Consider the following 25,917-nt stretch of genomic DNA (forward strand, 5'->3'; position numbering starts at 1 on the left):
TCTCACTCGGCAAGCGAATAAGGAGCAGACAGGGATGGAACACAAAGGGGCCATTTCTACAAAGTCACTTTCAAGGCTGGGTCCACATGGCTCTGGTGGGAGGTGACCTGAGCATACTTTCCTAAGGCTTCTGCCCCCATAGATTCAAACTCAGCCTATACCCTCCTCATCTGCCCCCACCCCTATCAAGTTCCTAGACAACTGCACCACTATCTTGGATATATTTGCAAATCCAGAGTACCAGGGGATGGGGAATTGTGGGGGGAGGGGGAGGAAGTTAAGCAGTACCTGTTAAAATGACCATTAAAAGGTCTTGATTACCTTAATAATGGACTAATGGCGATGGACCAGACCCGGTCCTCAGTCTGCACCGTGTGTAAACAATGCCCAGCTCTGCCAAAGGACAGGGACCAAACCTGGAGAGACAGAGAGGTGCTACATCAGGTCACCCAGAAGCAGGCAGGGAAGGGTACAGGCGTCCACGCCTGTGTTTGAAGAGAACCACCCCCTCCCTGATCTTCTGAATGAACTCTCAGTCACACAATTGCACCAGCCGGAAAAGCACAGGCCTCAACTGTGTCCCCAAGCGACTTTACTGCCAGACTCGGATCCTCTCACAGCCCAGCCCAACTGATCATCAGCTCCACTCCATAGAACAGCCAAAATTAGGCTGCAGGCTCCTCAGGGCAGGGACCTAGTACTACAGAGCGTGCAGTGCAAAGCTTCCAGAGCAACCAGATCAGGGTATGTTCAAAGACCCCGCTGTTCTCCTGGGGGGGAACATAACTGAGTATTTCCATTTGTACCAGCTTGGGAATTAATTGCAGACTTGTCTCATTTGTGCTCCTGTACAGACCTATCTCCCTAGGCCTGGCTTTTTAAGCCCACCCCCTAGGTATCTTCAAACAATGGACATGCAGCGAGGGCAAGGCCCTTGACCTCCCAGCAGCCTAGAAGAATCCCATCCCCTCCCCCAGCACTGCCAACACACGCTCCCCTTACACTGACTCACCCTTGCCATCAACATGGGCTTGTAGATCACCGCACCCCCTGCCTTCCCTAGAGATGAACGGTCGGAGCAAAGTGTGGGGTCCTGCCAGAGCCCCCCCGATCCCCAAACCCCCTCCCCCTCCTCAGCTTGGCTGGATCTCCAGACTCTCACCCATAGCTCCCTTCTTCTCCCCATGCTCAGCGGTTTACTTAAAGACTTCAAAGCCGGGGGTGCCCTGTTTGTTTGTTTGTTGATAATGCCCAGGATTGCAGGCTATTCCGGGCAGCAGGGAATTTAGCACCTAGTGTCAGCAAAAGCAGCAGAAAAGCTTAACTCTTTTAAGGCGTCCCTATCTCCTACAGGTTAAAAATATTGCTCAGAGCATGCTATCTGGTGCCTATCAGTGAGGAATGTACATTAGCAGCTACTCGGAGCTTAGCTCTAATCAACACTCGGAGAGCCCTCAATAGCATCCACTGCACTTAGAGCTCCCTTAAAGTACTGCTACAGATTCCCTTCCAGCCACCAGAAATTACAAGGCACACGAGAAAAATCACTCTAAAAATCAAAGTGACTCCGTCCATTAGGGCCAGATGGGAGGGTCAGGCGGGCAAACTCAGTCCGGCTGCAGAACCGAGCAAAATACAAAAAGTTAAATTCCCTCTGACCTTCGGGAGTTTCTTCTCAAGGTCTTAAGAGGTCTGCCCTGCTCCTGCCCAGGGGAGCTGTGAGACCGTGCTGCCCGAAACACAGGCTCCGTGATCCTACTCGAGCACAGGCCAGCTTCAAACTCATTCAAGCCAAGGCAAACTCTGCCCAGAAATTGTGTTTCACAAAAACATAGCTTTAGAAGACAGGGTGACACTGGGTTAGAAACATCCCGAGTGGCCAGCCAAGACACACCAAGCAGGACAGGATGGCCTAGCACGTACTAGCTAAATGGCTCCAATTTGATATGAAAGTCACTGAAAGACAAAAAATGGGTCACTTCTACAGGCACTTTCCTGTCTGTCCCTGCACACTTCATGTCTTTTTACAAAAAACATATCCTAGGAAACAGCTTTTAACAGCTTAGAATAACGCCGTAAATAAGGGCCCACAGAAGAGAGATCGTCCCGGTCGCTTGGGATGAAATTTGAGAGAGACTAACAGAAAGGGAAATACATGTTACAACAGCATTAAAAGGCCAAGCCTAAACTTCCCTGTAAGCCCATCTGGTCTGACCCTCTGTTTCTGCCCCATCTCATCTTTCAAGCCCGTGGCTAGTTTCCCCAGCTCCTGCTGGACCCCTGTCCTGGCGGGCTGACAGCGCAAGCGACTCTCCAGAAACCTAAGCAAGGATTATTGTGCTCCCAACACAGAGAGGCAAGTGCAGGGCTCAAGGTCCCATTCAACCCGCCTTTAAATACACACAGAGTTCACAGCTCACCCCTCTGCTATATCACGTGCAGTGCCGGACACGACGCTTGCTCACCTTTGCTGTTCTGTCCCGGGAGCCGCTCACGATGATGCCCCCTTGACAATCCACACAGTTCACCTCCTGCTGGTGCGCAGAGAACTTTATGCTGAAGGAGCCGTGGACTTTAGAGAGGACGATATTTCCATCGCTGTGAAAAAAAACCCCGAGCAGGAAGTCATCATCTTTGCAGGGCAGCTAAAGCATCAGCATTTGATGAGCGCGTCTCCAGTTAATGCTTGGTAGAACTGCATGAGGACTAGAACACCTGCAATCCCTGGGGAATGGATGATTCATTCCCCACCACCACCCACAATGTTCCCATTAGATCCTATTTCTGGTCATCCCAGGCCAGGGCAGCTGCAGATGGCAGCATGTTCTCACCAGTCTGGGACCTTCTCAGTGAGGGCCATGCTGCACAAACCAGCACAGTAGTCATTCCGTCCTCTGGTGTTCCCGAGGAAGCCGGAATCCTGTCCAGATGCAATGCAGTGGGGGAGTGGGGAGGAGGTTGGCAGGGAGCCACATCCCTCTTCTGCCACATCCCTCCCCGTCATGCCAGGGCAGCTAGAAGCACAGGAGCAAGATTTGACCCAGAGACTGAATGAGTTGTATTAACTCAGCAAAGAATTTGCTACCTTGTTCTGCCAATAAAATTACAGAAATTGGAACATGTCTCAGAGTGGTAGCTGTGTTAATCTGTATCAGCAAAAAGAACGAGGAGTACTTGTGGCACTTTAGAGACTAACAAATTTATTTGAGCATAAGCTTTCGTGGGCTACAGCCCACTTCATGGGATGCATGTAGTGGAAAATACAGTAGGAAGATACATATACACAGAGGACATGACAAAATGGGTGTTGCCATACTAACTATAATGAGAGTGATCAGTTAAGGTGGGCTATTATCAGCAGGAGAAAAAATAACTTTTGGAAATGGGACTTCCTGATTATCACTACAAAAGTTATTTCTTCTCCTGCTGATAATAGCCCACCTTAACTGATCACTCTTGTTATAGTTAGTACTACCACGCTCAGGTGCCAAAAGATGAGCATCTTATAAATTAGGTCTTTTCATTTGCTAAAGCCCAGGTAGATGCAAGTTGTTTGTGTGCACAACTGCAGCTAGTGAATGCCCACTTCTGAGTATCATGCCCCTCAGCTGTCGAGATGCATTGTCCTTGCAGTCACCATTATTGCAAAGGAAAAAAATATATATTAAAATCCCTGGCAAAATCGGCACTGCTTAGCCCCCTTATCGGCAGCATCTGCAAAGAGATCAAGGCTGGAACGGGTCATTAGCATGAGACTGGAGAGGTCTCTTTCGGGAAGAAGCAAATCAAACTGTCAGGAAAAGAGCAGTGCAAGGAAGTTAAATATGGTGGAACATGGAGTACTGGATGGCAAATACACTCTTCTGCTCTGAAACAGACTTATCCAGAGTGCTTAGAAAATTAATTCCTCTACTGGTGCAGCTGAAGAGCTCTGGCCCCGGACCAAAGCTTCTCCCCTGCACGGCAGTGAGCTTACCCTCCTCCACTGACGATGTGGGAACCGGCGAGAACAAACCGACACACGTCTTCCTGGTGGCCGGAGAAGACAGCTTGAGGACGATGCTGTAGGCCAGCACTGTCTGGACGAAACCGGTAGGCCCGGATGTCTTCTGCCTGGGACAGGTAGAGATAGTCGCCATCCAAATGCATCCAGGGCATCAAGCTGCAGAGACAATGACAAGGGAAATGGATCAGACAGCTGCTGGCCACGCCAGGACACGTTCCCAGAGCACAGGCCTGAGTATAGCGTCACAGCCAGGAAACAAGTACATTTCTCAATACCTGCCAGAGCACGTCAGTGGCTTCTTTCTGACCAAGGTTCCAGACTTGAGGAAGAGGCCAAGAATGGGGTCTTTGGAAGAGGGGCTGGCTAAGGAATCTAGAGGCTTAGATATGAAATATTTAGGACTCCTATGGCATCTTTGCAGGGGTAGGTTTTGTTCCGAGATGGCCTTTGAGTTCCTCTTCCTTCCTCCACACCCATGCAGCTGTCTAGTTCAAGTGAACATCCAGCTTCCCCATAGCCTCCTCTAGCCTGTCTCAGTGGTTCTCTCTCCAGTGCAATTTAATTAACTCTCTCCATTTTTCTACAACTTCTTTATAAGAAAAAGCAACGAGTTTTAATTCAGGATATGAGAACAATAGGGAAGACAAAGTTTGGATGGTGGCTTTATTAAATTAGCTAATGAACTGTCAGAGTCCAGCTCTGAAGGTAGCTCAGAAATGAGGGTGAAATCCTGTGACACACACACCCCACCCCACGCAGAACAACTCTGTGACCCCCCCCTGCCCCGCATGATCCCATTTTGGGTCAAGACACCCATGGTTACAACACCCTGAAATATCAGATGTAAACATGTGAAATTGTGAAATTGACTAGTTTTAAAACCCACTGGCCATGAAATTAACCAAACTGGTCTGTGAATTTGGTATGGCCCTTCTCATTTGTACTCAGCCCGGCTGATGTGAAAGCTGCACTTACAGGAGGCCTGGTTCTCAAGCAAGGGACCTTGTCTTCCTAGATGTTTTGCAAAGCACATAGCACAGCTTTGGACGCAGTGCCCACAAGTTAATAATCACAATCACCTCTACTCACTGCTATGCACATCTCATTATCCTGGGCAGGAACTAAGTTAATATTTTAAGATTTGTGGACTGCGTCCAGACCAAAGGCCAGGCAGGGACAACAGTGGAAGGCAATGAACAAAAGAAGTGAATCTTGAGGAGGGATGTGAAGGAGAGACGGTCCTGGACTGTATTAGCTCAAGGGATTATTCCAGGCTTAAGGTGCAGCAAGGGAGCAGCGAAGCACGTCCTATTGTCAGAGCACAGATTAGGAGCAGCACAGTGGTATGAGACAAGATGTAGACAGGCTCTGAAGACAAATCACTCAACAGTTTAGGATCCGAAGTGAAGAACACTGTATCCAACTAGAACTGCATGGGAAAGCAGAATGCATTTACCAGGGCTGGAATATGACCCAACCGCTATTGTTGGGAGAAGCACCATAGGCTCCTCATTGACAGCTGAGACTGGGTTCTCGGGTTTGGTGTCTAGTGGGCTAGGCAGCACCTCCAGTTATCCCACTGCAGTGTCATCAGGTAAGTCAAACGACAAAGCAGCCTCGTCTGTGTCACTTGTAAGACCCTAAAGATCATTGGGGGGGGGGGGGGGGCCTCGAACAGTCTGAAATCGAAGTCCAGAGGCAAACCCAACGTCCCCTATTGGCTGCCACAGAGCAGATTAAAAGAAAAAGAAGCCACTTGCTTGCGTTTCCATTTCAGGAGAGTTTCCCTCCGGCAGCGCCCGTGCCTCCAGTTCTGAGAGACCTTCACCCTTTCCTTCACTGGAATGCCAGCAGCTCTGCAGATAAAGGAAGACAGACACAGTGAGCCCCGAGCACTGATGCAGTATGTGGACCTCACACGATCCAGCCAGGGTCATGTTCTAGCTCCAGTTCCATAAGTGACCAACTAGTACACACCGGCCCAACTGGAAACTCAGGGCCTGACTCATGCTGGGCAAGGAAGGGAGGAGCACTCATGCTGGGCAAGGAAGAGAGGAGCACAGACAGTTGTTCTGTCTGGAGTCATGCTAGGCAATGCAGGGGAGAGTGCAGTGCGAGCAGACCTGCCTTTACTTTTCAGGTGTACCCAGTGTCCCCGCCAGCACAACTGTCACGATGCAGGGGGCAGGGAGGCAGATGCATCATAGCCCTGCTCATACCTCCACTACCCAGAAATACCCCTGGGGCACAAGGACTGCCTCTGGGGCAGGGAACATGGAGTGAGACAGGGAAGAGCTTCCACCATCCTCCCCGCACATCTGGGGCATTCATCCCGTGGAAGGCATAAACTAGCCCTTCACTAGCTATGCATGCATCTTCACTGCAGCAACCGTCCAATGCACACCTGCAGGCTGGGAATTTTCTACCATTTGGAAGTTACAAAAGCTCCTGTCCTCAGTAAATCAAACCAGTTTTTAACCCCAACTTAAGCAAAGGTCCCACTCCTCACTGAAGGCTAAATTCATACCAAGTTCCCCATTAAAAGCCATTTCAGTCCGTAGCCTTATCTGAAAAAAAATGTCAAGAATTTTATTTGAACAGTGGGAAGAGATTATTTCTCCCCCACTCACTCCTCAGCTGAAGGGGGCTCAAAGGGATTCCACTCCCACTTGCTGAAGATTTTGCTCTTCAGGTAGATCTCAAGCATGGAAGAGTTCAGCCAAAAGAGCGAGTGTTTTGAAAAGTTCATGGATTAGAAAGCCAGAAGGGACCATTATGATCCTCTAGTCTGACTTCCTGCAAAGCATGGGCCAGAGAACCCAACCCAGCAATCTCTGAAGAAAGCCCACAACATGTGTGTGAGCTACAGCATTTCTTAGAGGGGTCTGACTGAAAGATCGCAAGTGATGGAGAATACTCTGCATTCCTAGGAAAAAGTTCTTCTAATGTTAATTATTAAAAATCGCACCTTATTTCTAGCCTCCATTTGTCTAGCTTCAGTTTACAATTAGATCGTTATGCCTTTTTCTACTAGATTAAAGAGGCAACTACTATCAAAAAATCTTTTCTCGTGTACGTAACTTTGATTGCAGTCTAAAAAGTATGATCATGACCCTACATACTCTGAGGCAAACAACCTAAATTCTGCAGAAGATTCCATGGCTTCAGCATGCACAGGGATCTGGTTACAAGCAGGTGAAGAACAGTACATAAAAGAAAAACTATTCCACAACCTGATCCATAACACCCACCAGAATACATAAACACCTGTATCCACTGCTGAACTGCAGCTGCATATGGGGTGGAATAAAGTAGCTATTCAACAGTGCCCAGCAAGGCTACGCAACAGTTTATAACCAGAAGTATCCAGCATTCCACAGAAACGACAGAGAGCATTTTCCAGGAGGCGGAACAGAATTACGCAAAATGGAATTTGGTGAGAGCGACACAGCTAACACTCCCGATAGGATCAGACATTAAACACAGTAATGTAAACATTTCAACAGAGCCCCAAACCATGACTGGCAACCTTATACATAGCTTATGCCCAACAATATTCTGATAAACCCAGTGAGTTGCTGTTCCATAATTAGCAAATTCCCCGCTTCCTTCTAACGCTGTTCCTGGATGACCTCCTTTGGCCCCATGGTCACAGCTGCTCACTCTCTCTAGCCTGGCCACTCCTTCCACTCTTACACAGCCAACATCTCCTCCTTGACCATGACTTGGTCAACTCTTCTCCAGCCTCCCAGCATCTCAGCTGCTTCCACTCTAGCCAAAACTGCTGCGGCTAAAAGAGTCATCTTCCATGTCCTCTGCTCAAACGCAGTCACTCCCCTTTTTGACTCTTTTCACTGACTTCCCCTTAACTTTCACAGCAAGGGTGGATTTCTTGTCCACACCATCCATGTCCTGCACAACTACACCCTGTCTACACCTCTGCTCTCCTTTCCCTTACTTACATGTCCTTCCTAATGGCCCCCTTGGCACTGAGGGCTGGTCTATACTGGAAACTTATATCAGCATAGCTACATCTCTCACAGATGCGAAAAATCCACCTGCCTGAGAGCCCATGCTATGCCCACCTAACCCCCGGTGCAGACAGCGCAAAGTTGATGGTAGAATTCTTCCATCAACCTAGCCACCACCTTTCAGGGAGGTGGATTAACTAAAGCAATGGGAGACTCACTCCTATCGTTGTAGTGAGTGTCGACACAAAGGCAGCACCCCTGCAACTGTGCCACTGTTGCATTTTACGTGTAGACATAGTCTGAAGAAGGGCAAAGTTTGTTAATATTTAGTTTAATCACAATGATTAATTTGGGCGGTCCCAATCTCACTCATCCCAACTGCTCTCCCTCCAATAGATCCGCAAAATGTCAAACAGCCACAGAAACCATTTCTAATATCCCGCTTCTCTCTACTCCAAGAAGTGCACGCACAGAAGAGAGAAAGGGTCCAATTCCGTATTCATAAAGCATTAGAAAACACTCTCTTGAGAACTATCTTGCACTGTCTCCTGACCGGTCTTTGCTATCTCTACTTTCTATGACTCTGTCACCATTAGGGCTTTATTCTCAGTTCCAGGCACGATTTACCTAGGCTAATCCACACACAGAGAGGAGCACGTGCCTAGTTCTCAACTTTTACAGTCGCCCCACAAAGAAGAGCTAAGCTGGCAAGAAGTTTCACTTCCCCAAGCAGCCCGTGGAGTGAGACCTGCAAGCCATCTGAAGGGAGAAAAGGAGGTTTGCCCAGACCAAGGAGGATTTATTTTTAACTACCATCATCAACAGAGTGCCCTGGATCTAAATTTAGTGTCTGCTGGACCGATAAGGAGAAGAAGAAGAAATGTTGCAGCCTCCTAGAGAGAAAGCAGAGGCGGGATCCAATTAGCCCTGCCCTTCACCCTCTCCAGGGAAAATCAGCACAGGCAGCACTTAAACTTTGCATAGCTTCTTCAAACTTTAGTCTCTCAGAAAAAAGGAGTTGTTTAAGCAGGTATGTGCAAGGCCATGAGAAACAGAGGTGCAGGAATGCTCTCTCCCTTGCTCTGTGCATTCCAGTCCTGGATCGTGTGCAAGGACTCTCCAGACATGAGAGGTTACAGCACTGTGTATATGGTGGTTATGTATTTAGGTGAATTCAGAGGGTTGTTTGTTTTGTTTTTAGTTCCCGTGAAGGTGAGCAGGGGAGCTAAGACAACACCAGCAAACACTAGAGAATGGGCACAGATGCACACCAATTGCGACCGGCTGCACCACCTGTCGTTCCAATCCCAAAGTCACAACACCCTCCCCATTCCCAAGCTCTGCCAGTGCACCTCTATCCTGATTCATAATATCTCCTGCTATTGCATTCTGTGGCTTCCCCAAACAGCTCTGCAGGTGCACCTCCAGCCTGCTCCATAGCAACCTTGCTACAAAGTCTCCAAATATGTCTCAAAATGTACTTAACATAAGAACCTGGCCAGACTGGGTCAGACCAATGATCCACCTAGCCCAGTATCCTGTCTTCTGACAGTGGCCAATGCCAGGTGCCCCAGAGGGAATGAACAGAGCAGGAAATCATCAAGTGCGCCATTCCCAGCTTCCGGTGAACAGAAACTAGAGAAACTTCAGAGCATGGCCATCCTGCCCATCCTGGCTAATAGCCATTAATGGACCCATCCTCCATGAACTTATCTAGTTCTTTTTTGAACCCTGTCATAGTTTTGGCCTTCACAACATCCTCTGGCAAGGAGTTCCACAGGTTGACTGTGAGTTGTGTGAAAAAATACTTCCTTTTCTTTGTTTTAAAACTGCTGCCTATTTCATTTGGTGGACCCTAGTTCTTGTGTTATAAGAAGGAGTAAATAACACTTCCTGATTTACTTTCTCCACACCAGTCATGATTTTATAGACCTCTATCATATCTCCCCCCTGTCCCTTTGTTGTCTCTTTTCCAGGCTGAAAAGTCCCAGTCTTATTAATCTCTCCTCATACGGAAGCCGTTCCATACCCCTCATCATTTTTGTTGCCTTTTTCTGTACCTTTCCCAAATGCAGTATAGCTTTTTTGAGATGCAGAGACTACATCTGCTCGCAGTATTCACAGTGTGGGTGTCCCATGGATTTATACAGAGGCAATATGATATTTTCAGTCTTATTCTCCTTCCCTTTCTTAATGATTCCCAACATTCTGTTAGCTTTTTTGACAGCCGCTGCACATTGAGTGGATGATTTCAGAGAACTACCCACAGTGACTCCAAAATCTCTTTCTTGAGTGGTAACAGCTAATTTAGACCCCATCGTTTTATATGTATAGCTGGGATTGTTTTCGAATGTGCATTGCTTTGCATTCATCAACATTGCAAAACAGCAGATGAAGTTGAAACAGAAAATCATCATCAAGCAGTTGTGTTTCTAGTGGGATCTTCCAGGGATTGGTTCTTGGCCCTACACTGTTTAACATTTTTATCAGTGACCTGATAGAAAACTGTTTGGTAAACTGGGCACAAGCAAACAATACACATTTTAATATAACCAAATGTAAAGTCATACATCTAGGAACAAAGAATGCAGGTCATATTTCCAGCATGGCGGACTCTATCCTGAGAAGCAGGGACTTGGGGGGCTATGGTGAATAGTCAGCTGCCCACAAGTTCCCAGTGCAGCGCTGTGGTCAAAGGGGCTAACATGCCCTTAGATGCATAAACACGGGAATCTTCAGTAGTAGAAGAGAGTTATTTTGCTGCTGTAATTGGCAGTGGGGAGATTGCTACTGGGAATACTGTGTCCACACCTCAAGAGGATCTTGAAAAATTGGAGAGTGCTCAGAGAAAAGCCACAAGTAAGATTAAGGATTGGAAAACAAGCCCTATAGTGAGAGGCTCAAGGATCTATTTAGCTTAACAAAGAAAAGGTTGAGGGGTGACATGATCACGGTCTATAAGTATCTATACAGGGAACAGTAATTTGATAGAGGGCTCTTCAATCTAGCAGAGAGAAGTATATAACATGATCTAATGCCTGGAGGTTGAAGCTAGATAAATTCAAGCTAGAAGTAAGGTGCAAATGTTTTCAACACTGAGGGTAATTAACAACTGGAACAACTTACGAGGTGTTGTGGTGGATTCTCCATCACAGACATTGTTTTAAAACAAGACTGGATGTTTTTTCTACAAGCTCTGCTCTAGGAATTTTTGTGGGGCAGGTCTCTGGCCTGTGTTAGACAGGAGGTCAGACCAGATGATCACAATGGTCCCTTCTGGCCTTAGAATCTAGGAGTCTATGAAGAGCATTTTAAAACAACAAGGGTGCCTTTATCAAGGATGTTGCATCTGCAGAAGTGGGTTTTTTACCCACGAAAGCTTATGCCCAAATAAATGTGTTAGTCTTTAAGGTGCCACCGGACACCTTGTTGTTTTTGTGGATACAGACTAACATGGCTACTCCTCAACACTTAAGGATACCTTTAGTATCCTTAAGGTGGGACTTCCAGAAATCACACTATTGAGGTGAGACAATTTCAGGGGCTCACAGACTCCCAGGTTTCCCTTACAAAAACAAGGTCATTGAAGATATCTCAATAACGGCCCTTTTGGTCCATTTCCCCTTTGAAGTGAGAACTAATGTACTGTTATTAATACTAAGCAAACAGCAATGGGGCGCATGTCCCTCGAGGGGAGGGAAAACTACCTCCCACACAAAAAGTTTCCATCCAAAGGGGAAAAGGTCCAGTTAGAACCCAAGGACAGATTGATTAAGAAAGCACACCTTGCAAGTTACGTAATATTCTGCAAAGGTAGAAGTAGCACCTCTTCTCTTGCCATGAGTCAACCTATGAGATGATCCCTCTCTCTACCAGCAGCACAAACTCAGAATGGACTCTGCCACTGGTGTCACCAATGAGAAAGATCCAGCTACTGCAACCTAGCTAAAATCCTCCTGACTATGCGCAAGGTAGAAAAGAACACCTTAGCCAGACTCACTCTGCACAACTAACCTCTCCCTCTCCTGCCATGAAAGCCAGCAGAGAGAACTCAGAGGACACTGGGAGCAGAGGTGTCATTTTTAGATAGCCACTTCTCTGACAATAACGAACCATAACAGAACACACAGTACTGCAGGAATATTAGCCTGAATGGCCTGTTGATGGCACAGCCATGATGCATTTGTACAGACTGCTGGCTTAGACTCAGGGTACTACAGAATTCCAAGGGACGGCCACTCTTCTTTTAAGATTCTGGCCTTCTTTTGTTCTTGACTGCCCCCTTGCATCCCATCTTGCTGGTAATTACACCACTCAGGAAACTCTAGCAGAATCTTAAGAAACAAAGAAAAGATTCCAATCCCTCTTTTTGAAGAGAGCTGAGAAAAGGTGCCAAACATATTAAAGACTAACTACCAAGACGCCGCCATCCTGACAGCGACAGCACTCCACATTTAAATGCACGAGAAAGCCAGTGGAGCTGCAAAACAACATGGTAGGATTTCCACAAGTGGCAAGGGACTTTGGATGCCTCGGCATTCCTATATGCCCAAATCGAGACACTTAAAAGGGACTGATTATCAGAGACGGGGTGCTAGGATTTTTCTGAAAACCTGGCCCCTTAGAGAGGATCTCAAATTGGGAATCCCAAAAGCAAACAAACAAAAAAAACACTGTCACTTTTGTGAGACTTTGCTACCATTTGATTTCATGATCCATATTTGGATCTACCAACAGATCTGACTTCACGCCAACTTTAAAATCCCATCACTCTCATGTGTTTAAATGCTAAGTCACTTTGCCTGTGTCCTGGAGCTCCTGGTGAGGGGAAGCATTAAAAAAATGGAAGAATGAAGACAAACTTTTAAAGTCTCTCTGCAGTCTGAGGTAGCAATCAGAATACGCTGGAGTTTTCCTTTTAAGTAAATGGTATTTGCATTTCTCAGTGGCGGACAGTTACCAGCAACACTGGATGCAAGAGGAAGGAAGGAATCTTAACAGACAAGAACAGGTGCCCCCCGATTTCTGTAACCCCTCTCACCTATCTCCAAGGTGCCCTCCAGTTCTGTTCCCAAGAACTGATATTGTTTTTAAAATGACAGAGCACCCAGAAAAGATTAGTCTCTTGTAAATAAACATCTCCTGTGGCTGTTAATGCATGTAGGAATCTCTAACCTGGCCCTGGGGCCTGGCCAGATTCTCTTTTTCCCAGCCTTCTTTCCATAGCCTTGGGCTCATTTTTCTCTCCTCTCTCCCCCTCCCCTTGTCTATGCTTTCCGGCACTTAGCCACCATTAAAATTTGACTGCATTCCTGGACATGTGCCCCATTTTAAACACCCCCACCCACATGCAGCTTTTCGTCCCCAGGAAACCTTCTGCAGCGTGTAAGTTTATGGCCAGGCCAGAGAAGAAAGTTACAGCTTCCCGAGTTCACCTTCCATTTTCCCAACGCCAGAAAAACAAGACAAGCCTGTGCAAGGAGGAACTCCAAGGAGCTCTCACAAGAGTCTGCAGGGCCAGAGAGTGCTCTGCATTCGGATCTAAGAGGCTGAGAAATCAGGTCCGGCACAGCAGACACATTATCACTTAAGACTCTCCCAGACAGATTTTGGGCTCTGTGCCCACATTCAATTCTATTCACGATTCTGAAACACCTCCCTCCCCACAGGTAAAATCGCCCCTATGTACTGATTCCAAGTCCCTCGCTCAGCCCATGATTTAACACCCACACTTCCCCTACGTGCTGCCTCCAGCAGAGACCTCCCATACAACGCGCAGGCAGAGTGCCCAGTCTGACATAGACACGCAGTAAGCCCGAATATAGCTTGCAAGGTTCCAAAAAGGTCAGTTACAGCTCAAAAAGGATCTTCCACTTTATGTGACTAGTCACCCACTTAGCCGGGGGACATCATTCCAGATCACCTTGGGATGGGAAGGGGGGGTTGTGCAGGAAAGGGTCATGTGCAATTAGTGCCTGCCACAGCTGGCCTCTGCTTAACCCATGCTACTTGCTAGCTACTTCAGCGACTCCTGGTAGCAAGCCGTCCTCTGCTCCTAGCACGCTTGACAACATTCCCTAGGTAGAAGAGCCAGCCTGCTTTGTTTCTTAAACAGTAAAATATCTGCCATTTAGTCTCACTGTCCCTCCAGACAGCTCTCCTGCACCCAGTGTATTTCAATGGAGCTGGAAAGTGACCATCGATTTGACTTCTGAAACGTTTCTATTTACACAAAGCACAGCGGCAGCACAGGGGCCCGAAGGCAAGGGTAACATTAGAAGGGGGAGGCCATCGCTTAGATATTAAGGTACTCCTGGTTGTTTACTCCTTCCAATAGCACCAGAACTAGGGGTCACCCAATGAAATGAATAGGCACCAGGTTGAAAACAAACCAAAGGAAGTATTGCTTCACCCAACGCACAGTCAACCTGTTGCCAGGGGATGTTGTGAAGGCCAAGACTATACATGGGTTCAAAAAAAGAACTAGATATGTTCCTGGAGGACAGGTCCATCAATGGCTATAAGCCAAGATGGTCAGGGATACAACCCCATGCTCTGGGTATCCTTAAGCCTTTGACAGCCAGAAGCTGGAAGTGAACCACAGGGGATGAATCACTCAGTGATTCTCTGTTCTGTTCATTCCCTCTGGGGCACCTGGCATTGGCCACTGTCGGAACACAGGGTACTGGGCTACAAGGACCATTGGTCTGACCCAGTCTGGCCATTCTTATGTTCCTATCATCTTTACAAACACCTGTACAACAAAGATTAGACAGTGATAGCTTTCAAATGCTGGTAGGTACGGTCTATAAAACAAAGGACAGTTTAAGGTGAACACCTGGACAATTCACTAAACACAGCTCTCAATTCTTTTTAAAAAACACACAAGTTTGAAGGACAAAATTTCTTCATAATTAAAAAAAATTAAGACACCTCATTTAGCACCCTCTCTAAGAACATCCTTCTGCTACGAAGCCCTTCAAGAATAATCAACCAATCCTCCATAGGGCAATCTTTTCAGAAAGATTTGATCTTTGATTACTTTGGACCTTCATCAGGTCTCATGCACCTCCACTGTACTGTCAGATTAATTATGTGCCTGATCCCATGTCCTTCGGCTGCACAAATACTTCCTGCTGCAACAATGGGACTTCTCACATAAAAAAAGTGACAGGTTTCAAAGTAGCAGCCGTGTTAGTCTGTATCCGCAAAAAGAACAGGTGCCACAAATACTCCTGTTCTTTTCACGTAAAAAGGGTGCACAAGACGGCGCCAGTGAAATCAGACAAACAGAATCAAGACTTTAACTTGTAAATTCTAAAGAAATTACAGCCCAAGGTGCGATGGTTACAATGCTTTCTAACCATGGGAACCGACTACAACTTATAAAACGCCGCACATCACCTGGGTGTCTTTATCAGCAGACAACTAGACTAACGAACCCACTCCCAATACTCTGAAGCTTGCTCTACAGTATTTGACTGCAGCAGGATCTGTCATCATCCGGTATGCACAGAACTGAAAGTCCCGTGTAAAGAGAAGAGCTTGCTGCTGGGTTGTAAGAAAAAGAAAATGAACATTTCTTATCGTCCACTACATTTCCAGGATAAAATAATTTTGACAAACCCACTATAAAAAGATTTTCATTTCCCCCTTCCAACCTCACCCCCCACCCTACAAAAAGTTTAAATATTCTGCTCAAGTTATAGATTTCCTCTCTTTCTTGGCAGAGTTACCAGAAGAAATACAATATTCCTTATGGGCCATACTTCCCAGCTGCTGAAGTGAGGGAGTGGGTCAGTCCCTTTGTACCACTGCCCCAGGTGATCCCAGGCCACCCCTCCGCAGTGACTGCCCTGGGCCCCTCAGAAAAAAAAAACAAAAACAAAAAAACCGCTCAGCCAAGAGTGAATAAGTTTCCTCCGAATGCTTCCCCTCGAGCAGTGAACCCCGATAACAGGTCTCTAGCAGTCACGAAAGTTACTTCGGCAACTGCAAGATCTTCCAGCCTTTTATTGGCCAATTCCTACTTGCTTTGTGTAAGTTCAGCATGAGCTCAAACAACGGTGCCTGCAAGAACAGATACTGTCTCACAGAAGATGTGGCAGCAGGGCCACCCTGAGGGAGAGGCAAGTGGAGCAATTTGCCCCAGGGGCCCCCACGAGAGTTTCTCGGGGCCCAGGCCCCCGGAGCTTCTTCCACTCCAGGTCTTAGGCAGCAATTTGGCAGTGGGGGGGTCCTTCCGCTCTGGGACCCACCGCTGAAGTGGCCCGAAGACCCGCGGCGGGGGGTCCTTCCGCCCCGGGACCCGCCGCCAAAGTCCCGGGTCTTCGGTGGCAATTTGGTGGCGGGAAGACCCCAGGCCTCCTGAATCCTCTGGGCCACCCTGTGTGATGGCCTCTTGCTTTATTTTTCCAGAAGCAGGGACTATCCCTCCCAATAACTATGCACACTCCCAAAAGTGCTGGCCATTCTGAGTCGCTAACTTGAATCTGCATTGCGCAGTACGCAAAGATGCAGAAGCAGGTTGGCTACGTTTCTCTTTCTTTTACAGTTGACAAAAGGTGCCCCAACGGAGGGAAATCCTGTCTGTGCTGTATCTATTCTGAAGATAAACAGATTTCCCTACACTGACCATCACCAATCAGCCTCAAGCCTGAGCCCACCCGAGCTCTGCTGCCCCAGGGGGGCCAAGGCCAAAGCTCAAGGGTTCAGCCCTAAGCCCGGGGCCTGTAACCTGCACCCTGCTGCCTAGGCCTGAAGCCCTCGTGCTTCCATTCCGGCCCTGGGCGGTGGGGCTTGGGCTTCGACCCCAGGCCAGCCCTGGCAGCTCCATTAAAATGCGGTCGCTACCCACTTTGGGGTCCCGACCCACAGTTTGAGAACTGCTGCAGTAGAGAAATTCCACCTAACCCCCTTTAGTGCATGACCCACATTTAGCTTATGGCTGGGACGACGTTTTCTTTTTTTCTGTTTGACAGGGTGACAATCCTGAAATGGAAGAGAGCCCTAGAGACAACGTAAACACAGCAGAACAGGCTAGCAAAGAGCAACAGAACAGAGGGCATATGCTGACACGATGCCACCGTTTATTACCATTGCTATGCTCCATGTCCGGTGGCACTGGAACAATGTGTATAGTCGGGGTGCTGAGAGTCATTGAACCAAACTATAAATCCTGTATATAATGGAAACCACTTCACACCCAGGCAGCAGCCCCCCAGTGCCCTAGTTCCTACGTCAAGGTCTATGTCCATCATTTATCCTCATTATTATTAAATGCGTATTAGGGTAGTGTCCGGAGGCCTTGATCAGGATCAGCACCTTGTGCTAGACACAGACCCTTGCTCAAAGCTGCCAGCTATTTAATAAGCATCACTGAATCTGGATACGGAGAGACATGTCCAGTCCTCTGATCCATCTCTCTTCACATGCAGAACTGTTCCCTATTATGGAGGCATAAAGTGTGGCTTCAGAGTTAAAGCTGCAGCAGGATTTTGCCTTTGACAGGAGCTTAAAACCTCTTGAGAAGCTGCCTTAACAGAATTACTGTGAATGTGTGAAGGTATTTTCCACTAGTCAACCAGCCCTAGTAGTAAAGCACATTCTTAAAAAAAAAAAAAAATGTAAAAGTTGAGTTGCAATATGCGATGACTGGATACAGTGAACAAACAGTGTCTTTACGGTGCAGGGGTACAGCGACACAAGTGTTTTCACTCTGATCAGTAGGCTTAGTCCCGGGCTGCTAGATGCTGGATACATTTTTTAAGCTCTGATCTACGCAAAAGTTCCTCTTCCACTTCAGCCTCAAGATCTTACCAGAAACAATCTCAGTTCATGCCCTAGACTAGTGGGAGTAATTTACAGACCTGAAAGCTATCCTGACAGATCCTTGTGTTCATTACTAAGTTTAAAAGGTGTTGAGAGGGAGGGGGGAGAAGATGACAAGAAGCGTTGTCTGCCCACCGTGAGTTTTCAAGCACACCGTGGCCAGTTAACTGCATGCCATGCTTCTGGGCTTCACAGGAGTGGCAGAGACTCTGCTGTACTCTCCCTGGACAGCAAGCCTCTCTGTAGCTTCTGTCTCACTTTATTGCCTGCCTCCTTACTGGACTTAAAAGCCAGAAGAACTCTAAAACTGCTTTACAGGGTCTGAAGGAAGATAAAGAAGCTTTGCACCTCCACTCCCGGATGCCTCAGGAAGACGCAAACTGCATTAATGACAGGAGGCATTTCTACACTTGCGCAGATCAGCCATTTCCTGCTCTTGCAGGTGTTTGCTTTTTTTTTCTTTTAAACATGTAAGTGAACTCTACTTTTTATTAGCTCACCGAAACTATTAAACACAATATTTGCAAATGGCTGAAGACAATAAATATGTCCGTGAAAAAATCTATGATGCCAGTGGTTCTCAAACTTTTGTACCAGTGACCCCCTTGCTTCACATAGCAAGCCTCTGACTGCAGGATGACCAGACAGCAAATGTGAAAAATCGGGACCAGGGTGGGGGGTAATAGGAGCCTATATAAGAAAAAGACCCCAAAATCAGGACTGTCCCTATAAAATCAGGACATCTGGTCACCCTGATTGCAACCCCCTTTATAAATTAAAAATATTTGTTTATATATTTAACACCGTTATAAATGCTGGAGGCGAAGCGGGATTTGGGGTGGAGGCTGGCAGCTCGTGACCCCCCATGTAATAACCTTACAACCCCCTGAGCAGTCCCAACCCCCAGTTTGAGAACCCCTGTATTATGCTACACTGGAGAACAAGTGAAGTCTCCTAATGGGTAAGTCAGGAATGAGGAGTAGGGAAGAGGTAAATATGCAGCAGAACATTTATAATATTTTTGACAATTATTATACATCACAAAGTACACACTGTCAAGTTGTGTAAGCCACATCTTTAACTTGCCTTTTAAAATTCCTTCATAACAAGGAGGAAATAAGTTTATGTCACTGATTACTTTGCTTTTTTCTTTCTCTCTTTCAATATAATAAAAGGTCCTCAGAATTGGTTCTTTGATAATAAGTTTGAGAGAAAATAAGGTCCGGTAGCTAGACACGGGATAGGGGTGTGGAGACCAAGCTGTGGTACTGAGGGCAAGTCGCTTCAGCTCCCTCAGCCTCCACTGCCCCTACCGCTCTGAAGAGCTTACAGGCTAAACAGAGGATGCAAACAAGCCTTATCTATTTAGACTGTAAGCGCTTCAGGGCAGGGTCTGCCTCTTCCTGTGTGCCGTGCAGCACCAGGCACAACTGAGGTTGGGATCTCTAGGCACTACCATAATACATCGTAATTATTCTTACCCAAAGCAATGGTTTCATACCATTTCTCAGTTAAGGTTCAGCTGCAAAGACAGTTATTAAGACAGGACTTGTACACGATACCCTATCGTACACTTTTAACCAGGAAGTGTCCTGCATCTAGCCATTGCATCTGGTCATTAATCTAGGCCCTGATGCTGCAATGCACTATGCCAGGGCAGACCCCGGTATGTGCATGGAGCCTGGACACTTAGGTTGCAAGCTCTTTAGACTGTATTTTTACTGAGTTTGCACAGCAGCCACCACAATGGGGCCACTAATTCCACTTGAGCCTGAGGTCTGTAGGCACTTCTGCAATATAAGTAAAATATAAATACAATCCTCAATTTTGGGTCTCATCCTGCAGCTGCTCCACAAACAACCTGCCCAGTGGGTCAATGGGAATTCTGCCGATGGAGTTTGCAGGGTCACATTCAGGAACCACACAGGTCAAAAAACAAAGTACACTGAGATGTAAAACGTTTGAAATGTTTGTTTGCCAGCTGATTGACCAACGGCCTGATCCAACAAAGCACTCATGCACATTCCTAAGTGCTCTCCTGAATCAGGCCCCAGAGTCCTTAATACACAATGGATGTGAATTAGTGATGTTCTTTCCTATTTTTTCCAGGGATAATTTTATTAAGAACATTGTTCAAGGGAAATTCATTCCCTTTCCCTCAGGTGTGTGGTTGCATCAACACTGAATATGAAACATCACTTAAACACACATCTCCTAATTAGCTGTGTTTACCTGAGGCAGTGTGAGTGAGAGGTTGTTAATGTTGTGTTACATTTTAAGCCACCACTCAGCACCAACAGCTGATTGTGTGAAACAGTCAAAGTCTGAGATTAAAAGAAAAGGACCCAATCTATGTGACTGAACCACTTCAGAAGGGTTGGGTTTTTTGTTGTTGTTGTTGTTGGAGGGGTGTCTGAATATGTGCCCAGATACAAATATGATGGGCACAGTCAACTTGAAATCTAGGCAGTTTCAAAGAATGAATTCAAAGGAGTTTCAGTTACTGCCTCATCCTGCTGCCAATGTTTACAGTTTTACAATCACCTTTTCTAAAAAAAAAAAAGGGGGGGAGGGGAGGTGGAAGGGTCTCTCTTTCCCATTGCTCTATGAAAGGTTCACACAATAGTGAAACTGACAACACAGTCAAACATACAAACTAAAAAATAGCTTTGTTTCTCTGAGATTTCAGTTATAGAAATTTTCAGTTATACTTAAAGGTACAAAATTTTGAGACACGTCATTTTCAAGTTGATGTTCCTTTAGGAAAATGAAAGGGGAAAAAAAAAATTAACCAGGGACATCCCATATCTCACACACAGTGTTATCAGATGTCTGTTATAACAAGTTACTTAACAGCAGAAATAATAAATCATAAAGCTACAGCAAATGGGACTTCTGTCCCATCAAAAGAAAATTTGCACAGAATTTTACACCTTCCACACTAGCATATTTCTTATGCTAACCTCTCAAGGGCCAACAGTTTGAGATCTCTGCTAGAACTGTGCAGTTCAACACGTTTATTGGTAAGGGCACCAGTATTCTTTGCTCTCTTTCCCTAGTGAACGTAGTTGCGCAAACTTCTTGAAAACAAAAACCTTAATTTTAGGCACTGTTTCCATTGCTTCTCTAAAGAAAGTGACGGAAGCCCTACTACTTATATCATTTCAAACTAAACTGGCAAATCTCCAGAGAATAATCTTGCATTAGCCAGAGTGGGAGACAAGATGGCCCAACTATCTTTGGTCTCTATCACCACTCCATTCACTCTGTAATGGTTTAGTTTAAGCACCTACTCTAATAGTTAAGTTTGTGACCAGTGAGCCACCTATACCAAACCACCATCATTCCTTATGTATAGACACTTACTCCCTACATCCCAAGTCTCCAGCTTCCAGACACACACAAAGATCAGGGGATAGACAGGGAAGAAAAAGCTAGTAAACTTAAAGCTGCCATGGAAGGTCTGTTAATCCAACATCAGTAAAGCATAGGTGCAAGTTTGGTACCTGTGTGCAGCAGTGCTATATGGAACATTTATCTCACTCCTTTCACTCCACAGCTCTTCACGAGATAGCTCTATACTGACACACCGGCACTGGGGAGAAGGGAGGGAACATGCTGGTGTACAGAGGTGTGGAGATTTTGGCAAAGAACATTGGGATAATCCTCACCCAAGAAGTGCTATGAGATCTTTAATCTCCATGCAGAGCCAGCAGATCTGCACACAGCCAATGCTGTGATACTCAGTTTATTTACCTCAACAAAGAGTAAAGATCATAAGAACGGCCAGACTGGGTCAGACCAAAGGTCCATCTACCCCAGCATCCTGTCTTCTGACAGTGGCCAATGCCAGGTGCCCCAGAGGGAACGAACAGAACAGGGAATCATCAAGTGAGCCATCACCTGTCACCCTCCTTGAGGTTCCCTGTTTTTTCAAGCCAGCTGGTTAGCCACCTGACACTCCTTGAGGTTGCTGCATAAGCAGCTTGTAGTGTCATCTGGCGCAGTGGTTCCAACCTTTTCTCATTTGTAGGCCCCTAAGAAAAGGTCAAATGGAAGGGAAGACCTTCTGGAAATCTTAGACATAGTTTGCAGACCCCCATGGGTCCAGGGACCACAGGTTGAAAACCACTGATCTGGTGTATTGTCCGTATCTGACTGTAAATTCCCCGGGACCAGGACTGTGTGTCCATTTATACAGCACAGATCATATTGTCAGTATTCAAATAGTACTCAGCATGCAGAGGTATTAAAAGAAACATTTTAAAAGGATGCCCCAGAATTATCAAAGAAATTGTCCAAAGTGCATCTAAGAGAACACCAAAACCCTGGCAGTTTATGTAGGTTCAAGTACCCTTGCCCCCTCTTACAAACATATCCCCTGCAAACTTACTGAAGCTTTTTGTAGCTCTTTATTGGCCTACGTTCCACTGTGTTGCACCTGCTCTGCTGTACACCTGATCCCTCCTGCAGCCGGAGCGGCACTGCACCACCTTATTCTTAATGAAAAAATACAGAACTTCATTTCCTCAGGAGATAAAATAATATATCAGAGCAGACAGACTCCAGCAGCCACAATGCACAGCTGCCCCACAGCCCTCACTCCCACTGACTTCAAAGGGAGCACTGCCTGAGCAAAGAGTGCAGTCCTGGGCTGTGATGGCCGAGTGGGTTAGGTGTTAGACTTGAACACCAATTGGGTTTTCCTACACAGGTTTGTATCGCACTCAGCATGGCTGAGATTTTAATTCTATGATCTGTTTTACACAGGTCAGGCTAGATGATTCAATCATATCTTCTGATCTTAAAATCTATATGTGGGAAGTTCCCACATCTCCCATTAGCCCCCTCCCACAATCTGAGCTCTTGTTTGAGCCGTTGGTGCTTGGATATATTTTCATTCAGGAACATTTTTATATAGATCAGTAGGAAATGTTTTTTAAAGAAGTATGCTAATTTTTAAAGACGTTTATCATCTATCTGTTGGAGTCCCAAAAGTAATAAGGAAAGTAAATTAGAGGGACAAGGTGAGTGAGATAATATCTTTTATTGGACCAACTTCTGTTGGCGAGAGAGAGACAAGCTTTTGAGCTTACCCAGAGCTCTTCTTTAGGTCTGTGTAAGCTCGAAAGCTTGTCTCTCATCAACAGAAGTTGGTCCACCTTGTTTCTGTAATATCCTGGGACCGACATGGCTACAACAACACTGCATACAAGAAAAGTAAATGTCATGTGGCTGCTTAAGACAGCGTTTCATACATTGTATAAGGAGCTTAACAGATTTTAAAGAGAAGTAAACAGTGTTTGGATCCTCAGCAACCCAAGCCCCAATCCCACAAGCTGTTTCATGTAGGCAGATACTTGTGTTCATGCAAAGCCACAATGAATAGGGCTCCACGCAGAAACGGTTGACAAATCCTAAAATGTGCTACAAGCTTTACATCCAAGTAAGAAAATGAGGTTCTTGTCCTGAAGAGTTTACAACCCATAAACCCCAATGGGTCCTACAATACATGTGTCCTGAAGAGCCATTTCTTTTGTGATGGCCACAAGTGGCTAGTTAATAAGAAAAATAAAAACTCAGGTCTCCCTTGTGGGTTTCTCAGTAGTTCCTGTTTTCCCTATCCTTACAGGCCTTATCCAGCCAAAAATACACATAAGTAACTTCACGCACATGAGTAATCCCATTTACCACAAAGGAACATTTGCACAAGTAAAAGGTTAGCTAGACTGAGCCCTTAAGGACAATTTGTAAGCAGAGAATAGGAGAGGAGATGGAATGAGCAGCATGTGAGACACAAAGATTTGTATGTTGTAAACACACAAGTACCTTTACTGGCTACTAATTACATCTGGGTTATTAAAAGCAAGAGAATTCAAAAAAGCCCAATTTACTATGAATCCACTTTGGTTACTTTCTGCATTTCATAGAGTCATAGACTATCCAGGTTGGAAGGAACCTCAGGAGGTATCTAGTCCAACCCCTTGCTCAAAGCAGGACCAACCCCAACTAAATCATCCCAGTCAGGGCTTTGTCAAGCCTGACCTTTCTTTCAGTTTGGACAAAAAAAATTACTTTCTGCTTCATATGTAGTCAGTATAATTTTTGCTCACATATAATGATGTGCTGTAATGCTGGGGTTTCAAACATTTCGGTGGAATATGTTTTTATTACTATCTATGTGTATTACAGTAGCGCTAGGGGCTCCAACCAAGACACAAGCCCCACTGTGCAAGGCACTGTACAAAGACATAGGGGGGAAGACAGGCCACACCTCAAAGAGCTTACAAACTATGCTCAAGAGCTATCTGTATTATTATTTTAATATGGTCTTTGGTTTGGACAAAGCTTGTTTCCACAACAGTCTGGAGCAAGTTTAACTTGACAGCATTCTGCACGGTCAATTTCACTGCTGAATGAACCTTCCACAGAGCACTGAGGAAAAGAGAATTTTTTGGTTTTAGCTAAAGGTGACTGTAAAACCATAAACATAGCCGGCATGGGACATCACCAGACGTCACACACAGGGAGCAAGGCTAATATCTGGCCGACACCAGCGTGAATATTTTGGATGCAGGTGTGTGCTCACGTGTGCGTCACTCGAGATAACCTACTTACCTGGGCTACCTGTGGCTTCCCCGCGCCCCCTTTTCATGCCCACCACGTTTCGGGGAGAGGATGGGGATTTGGTGACTGGGTGTATATCCGCACACGCACACGCGTGTATTTCATGGCAGGGATGGGGGCTTCATACTGGTCTGTACAGTGCCTAGCACAGGGTAGGGCTGCATGACATGCCCCCCGCCCCATGGCTTTTTAACCCTTGTTAGCCATAGGGGGGCCCCAGGCGTCCCAGCTTGGCCAACCCCAGCCACCCACAGGGCCGAGCTCAGGCTGCACACGGGGGGTGGGTGGAGCGGTGACGAGGGGCCTGGCGCCCCCTTGCCCTGGCCTCCAGTGGGGGCCGGATCGGGCCCTTGGGCTCAGCTCGGGCAGGCGCAGCCGCGCTTCGGGAATAGCCCCCTTACGGCCGCGGAGCCCCCGCTGCGCCTTAGCGACCACGCCAGCCCCCGCGCCGGCCCCTGGCAACCAGCTAGGCCGCGGCCTCCCCAGCCTTTCCCACCCGCCGCGGCCGGCCCGGGCAGCCCGCGAGGCGGGGACGGGGAGCGCTTACAGGTCGGCGCCGAGCTGGGTGAAGCCGGAGTTGAGGCAGCCGCGGGCTATGCGCCTCCAGAGCAGGTCCCGGCCGGAGAAGGCGCGCAGCCGCCGGCAGACCTGGCCCAGCCGGCCCAGGGCCTGCGCGTCCAGGTAGGAGCAGATGAGCAGCAGCAGCTCCTCGGGCAGGGCCCACAGGAGGGAGGGGCGGGCGGCCCCGCATCCCCCCTCCGCCTGCGGGGGCCGCAGGCTGCCCTTCCTCCCCATGGAGCAGCAGCCCCTGCCCCTCCTCCCCGGGAGCCGGAGCTGCTGCTGCCTGGGGGAGGCCAAGCCATGGACCGGGGCAGCCTCCCGCCAGTCACATGGCGCAGGAGCCGCGGCCTGTCACGCCGCAGGCAGACAGGGCCTGGCGGCGGGCTAGTTAACTCAGTCGTTGGGCCCAGGGCTCATAACATGCTGGGTGCCCCGGGGTGGCTCCGCACCCAGCCAGCGCACACTGGCCAGGGCAGCCAAACATTCGTTAGTAGCGGAATAGAGAGCGGAGCAGCCGCCCAGCGCTGCCAGGGCACAGAGAGCGAGGGGTCGCCTCTTGCCCAGGCAGGAAATGCGGCCCCACCAGCCGGGGCAGGGGAAGAAGCACTCATGTGCATTCACGGTAATATCATCCAGGCCCCGAACGCCAGCATGACAAACACATGCATGCGCACACTGGGGCAGGGAAAGGATAATTAATCAGAATTAACAGCTAAGTCATTAGTGCCATCCTGCAGGAGCCTGCACGGATGGGGACACGGATCCCTCCTGAACGAAGGCGGAAACACAGCCCTGCACGCACTGGAGCAGGCACATATTATTAATAATTTACTAATATGATACGTTTTCCTAGCATCTTCCACCCGGTCTGGAGCGTTTTATACAGGGAAGGCTCCTAACCCAAAACAAACATGCAGCCCC

At 47.2% G+C, this 25,917-nt stretch overlaps 1 protein-coding gene across 3 annotated transcripts in view; it reads right to left on the reverse strand.

Annotated features, from left to right (window-relative positions):
• FBXW4 (F-box and WD repeat domain containing 4) overlaps nt 1-25,316 on the reverse strand; it is an 86,816-nt gene extending 61,500 nt beyond the window's left edge. Inside the window, exons 1-5 of one of the 3 annotated variants that reach the window (XM_032795711.2) lie at nt 24,983-25,316; nt 5,767-5,862; nt 3,977-4,162; nt 2,466-2,598; nt 322-416 (exon numbers count right to left, since the gene is read on the reverse strand). In XM_032795711.2, coding sequence (XP_032651602.1) covers nt 322-416; nt 2,466-2,598; nt 3,977-4,162; nt 5,767-5,862; nt 24,983-25,230 — 758 coding nt within the window. In that variant the 5' untranslated portion in view covers nt 25,231-25,316. The remainder of the gene's footprint in view (nt 1-321; nt 417-2,465; nt 2,599-3,976; nt 4,163-5,766; nt 5,863-24,982) is intronic. The other 2 variants (XM_032795712.2, XM_032795713.2) reach the window with 2 other exon arrangements.
• Between the last annotated feature and the right edge of the window lie 601 nt (nt 25,317-25,917).

The sequence above is a fragment of the Chelonoidis abingdonii genome, chromosome 16, assembly GCF_003597395.2.
Source record: "Chelonoidis abingdonii isolate Lonesome George chromosome 16, CheloAbing_2.0, whole genome shotgun sequence".
NCBI classification, from domain to species: domain Eukaryota; kingdom Metazoa; phylum Chordata; order Testudines; family Testudinidae; genus Chelonoidis; species Chelonoidis abingdonii.